This window comes from Triticum dicoccoides, chromosome 4A (genome assembly GCF_002162155.2).
Source record: "Triticum dicoccoides isolate Atlit2015 ecotype Zavitan chromosome 4A, WEW_v2.0, whole genome shotgun sequence".
Classification (NCBI taxonomy): Eukaryota; Viridiplantae; Streptophyta; class Magnoliopsida; order Poales; family Poaceae; genus Triticum; species Triticum dicoccoides.
The window spans coordinates 454,377,429-454,381,099 of record NC_041386.1 but is presented as its reverse complement, the minus strand read 5'-3'; the positions used below and the strand labels follow the sequence as shown (position 1 = coordinate 454,381,099).

Sequence of the window (3,671 nt, the reverse complement as noted above, 5' to 3'; positions counted from 1 at the left end):
AAGTCTGAAACATTTGAAAAGTTTAAAGAATTTCAGAGTGAAGTGGAAAATCATCGTAACAAGAAAATTAAGTTTCTACGATCTAATCGTGGAGGTGAATATTTGAGTTATGAGTTTGGTCTTCATTTGAAACAATATGGAATAGTTTCGCAACTCACGCCACCTAGAACACCACAGTGTAATGGTGTGTCCGAACATCATGACCGTACTTTATTAGATATGGTGTGATCTATGATGTCTCTTATCGATTTACCACTATCGTTTTGGGGTTATGCATTAGAGACAGCTGCATCCACATTATATAGGGCACCATCTAAATCCATCGAGATGACACCGTATGAATTATGGTTTGGCAAGAAACCAAAAATTATAGATACGTTGGAGACGTATCACTCCCTCCACAAATTTCCACCTCGGTCATATCGTTGTAGTGCTTAGGCGAAGCCCTGCGCCGGTAACTTCATCATCACCGTCATCACGCCGTCGTGCTGAAGAAACTCTCCTCCGACACTCAGCTGGATCTAGAGTTTGTGGGACGTAACCGAGCCGAACGTGTGCAGATCGCGGAGGTGCCGTACATTCGGTGCTAGGATCGGTCGGATCATGAAGACGTACGACTACATCAACCGCGTTGTCATAACGCTTCCGCTTACGGTCTACGAGGGTACGTAGACAACACTCTCCCCTCTCGTTGCTATGCATCTCCTAGATGGATCTTGCGTGTGCGTAGGATTTTTTTTTTGAAATTACTGTGTTCCCCAACATTCTTAGCCTTGCCGCAAGTACTCGAGATGGGACGACGGGGTCACATCTTTCGTGAGTCTCTGCTCGTGACCGCACTACCAACACACTAACAGTTTGGATATTTGATCCGAGGGGCCTCTAGCCTGATAGCACTAACCATCACGTGGGCATAGTATGGGCGTTATGCCTCGTATGCATCAGCCGAAGCTTAATAGACGCCAGCGACTGAGCGGCTCGCGCCGGGTTGGACTGCGTAAGCACCTGCCTTGTTAAAGGAGGTAGCTAGGTCTGCTCACCGGCCGCCCACGCAACGTGTAGGAGTTCCCGGGGCGATGGCCCAAGACCCCTGGGGGCATAGGTTTAGTCCAGCGTGCTGACCTCTCTATTAAGCCCAGCTCGGGTTGCGGCGTATCATTTGACCGAGGCCGGGCATGACCCAGGAAAGTGTGTCCGGCCGGAGTTAATCGAGTATGGTGGGTAAGTTGGTGCACCCCTGCAGGGAACAAAACATCTATCGATAGCATGTCCTATGGTAACGGACACTTGGAGTTGTATTTCGATCGATACAACTAGAACTGGATACTTGAGATGAGAAATGGATATGAGAAATGGATAGTATGGCTCTGGGATTGCTTTCTCGCAAGGAGTCGATGGAGGATCTCTGGGCGAGGTTGATGACACTACTACTATTTTACTTTATGCTACTCTTATCTCTTCTGATGCTGCAAGATGCTTGAAACTGCTTGAAGATGCCAGTCTTCGATAGGCTAGGCTTTCCCCTTCTCTTCTGGCATTCTGCAGTTCAGTTCACAGATACTACCCATTTCATTAATACCGATGCATATGTAGTGTAGATCCTTGCTTGCGAGTACTTTGGATGAGTACTCACGGTTGCTTTGCTCCCCCTTTTCCACCTCTTTCCATTCTTCTCGGATGCTGCAACCAGATGGTGGAGCCCATGATCCAGATGCCACCTTCGACGACGACTACTACTACATCGCGGGTGCCTACTGCTACATGGAGGCCGCCGCCGACCATGAGTAGTTAGGAGGCTCTGAGGCAGGAGGCCTTGCCTTTTCGATTGTTGCTGCTTTTGTGCTAGCCTTCTTAAGGCAAACTTGTTAAACTTATGTATGTACTCAGATATTGTTGCTTTCACTGACTCTTGTGTATTCGAGCTCTCGAGGCCCCTGGCTTGTAATATAAGGCCTGTATTATTTTAATTTATGTCTAGAGTTGTGTTGTGATATCTTTCCATGAGTCCCTGATTTCGATCGTACATATTTGCGTGTATAATCAGTGTACGATTGAATCGGGGGCGTCACAGCCAGGGCTTGCACTGTCATACTAGAGGTCGTGGCGTCTCAAGATCTCTGGATCTGTCACTCTTTCTTTGGTATGGCTGGATCACACAATGATATCAACGTGCTTCAGTGCTCGCCTGTGTTTGCTAGGCTTGTCGAAGGCAACAACCCACCGATGAACTTTACTGTCAACGACCACAAGTACGACAAAGGATACTACCTGGGTGACGGTATCTATCCTCAGTGGACCACTATTGTCAAGACAATACCCAACCCTGTCGGAGAGAAGAGGAAAACATTTGCCCAAGAGCAAGAAAGTGCTAGGAAGGATGTCGAGCGTGCCTTTGGTGTTTTGTAATCTCGATGGGACATCGTTCGATATCCTGCTAACCTAGAGCACGCAGAAACTGTGGGAGGTGATGACTACTTGTGTGATCATGCACAATATGACCGTAGAAGACGAGCGCTCGGAACGTCTGTACGATCAAGGGTTTCAATTTCAGGATGAGAATGTTGTGCCTGAGCATGGAGGAGCGGCAACGTTTGAACAATTCACCCAATCTCATCATGACATGTGTGATTGGAAAACTCACGTGCAGCTGCAAAATGATTTGGTTGAGCATATGTGGGCTCATATTGGCAACCAATAGATGTATCTTCTTTTATTCGTTTACAAAACTATGCGAGACATTTTTATTTTTATTTGACTTGTAAAACCATGCTATTTTATTTGGTTCATACTATGTTATTTGACTATATGTTTAAAATGCAAATCCATCAATGCAAAATATAGCGGCCGGCCGGGCGCACTGCCAACCCATATCTAAAACAGTGCAGACGCCGGACGGGACGGCGGATCCAAATGGACAAAAAACGGACAAAATCGCCGTCTGTTTGGGTCGCCTCATTGAAATTGCTCTAAGCAATCCAAACAATTAAAAACTCGTCAATTTTGAAAAATCTTAAAGTTACCAAATGTTTGCTAGCGAAATTTTGGTTCTCAACCAAGCATGCCCAATAATGCACTCCTCTCGCAAGTTCATGCACGGAAAACTACGATTCGCTCTTTCCAACGGCAACACGCCAGAGGCTAGAGAGAGAAGAGAATCCTAGAGGCCAGAGAGAGGGAGAGAGAGAATGTGATGTGATCGCGGAGGACGGAGAGAGAGAGAGAGAGAGAGAGAGAGAGAGAGAGAGCAAGGGGGACGAGACGACGCAACAATGAGCAGTGCCGCCACCTACGCGGAGAGCATCGCTTCCTGCCGCACTCCAGTTCCCATCCGCTCCCCATCCCTCGCAGCCACGGCGGCGGCGGTACCCGACGCAGCCCCCCTCCCCGTGAGGCGGCAGCTCGATTTCCCCAGCGGCGACGGCAACACGGATGACGATGATGACTTCTTCTATCTCGTCGCAGAGGAGATAGAGAAGATGGAGCGAAACCTAGACCAGGTCACGCGCCGCGCCGCGCAGAGCTTGACGCCGCCGACGGTAGCGCGGGCACGCCCGAATTTCCGTGAGAGGCTGTGCATTTGCCGGCGCGGGCCGTGTGCCGTTGAGTGGAAGGAGGGAGGATGGGCATACGTCTGCTCGGCGCCGCCGGTGAGCCTCCCCCTCCCATGTTTT

At 49.0% G+C, this 3,671-nt stretch overlaps 1 protein-coding gene across 1 annotated transcript in view; it reads left to right on the top strand.

Annotated features, from left to right (window-relative positions):
- Positions 1–3,163: 3,163 nt before the first annotated feature.
- LOC119286146 overlaps positions 3,164–3,671 on the top strand; it is a 5,951-nt gene continuing 5,443 nt past the window's right edge. The window contains exon 1 of the mRNA XM_037565498.1: positions 3,164–3,647. Coding sequence (XP_037421395.1) covers positions 3,270–3,647 — 378 coding nt within the window. The 5' untranslated portion in view covers positions 3,164–3,269. The remainder of the gene's footprint in view (positions 3,648–3,671) is intronic.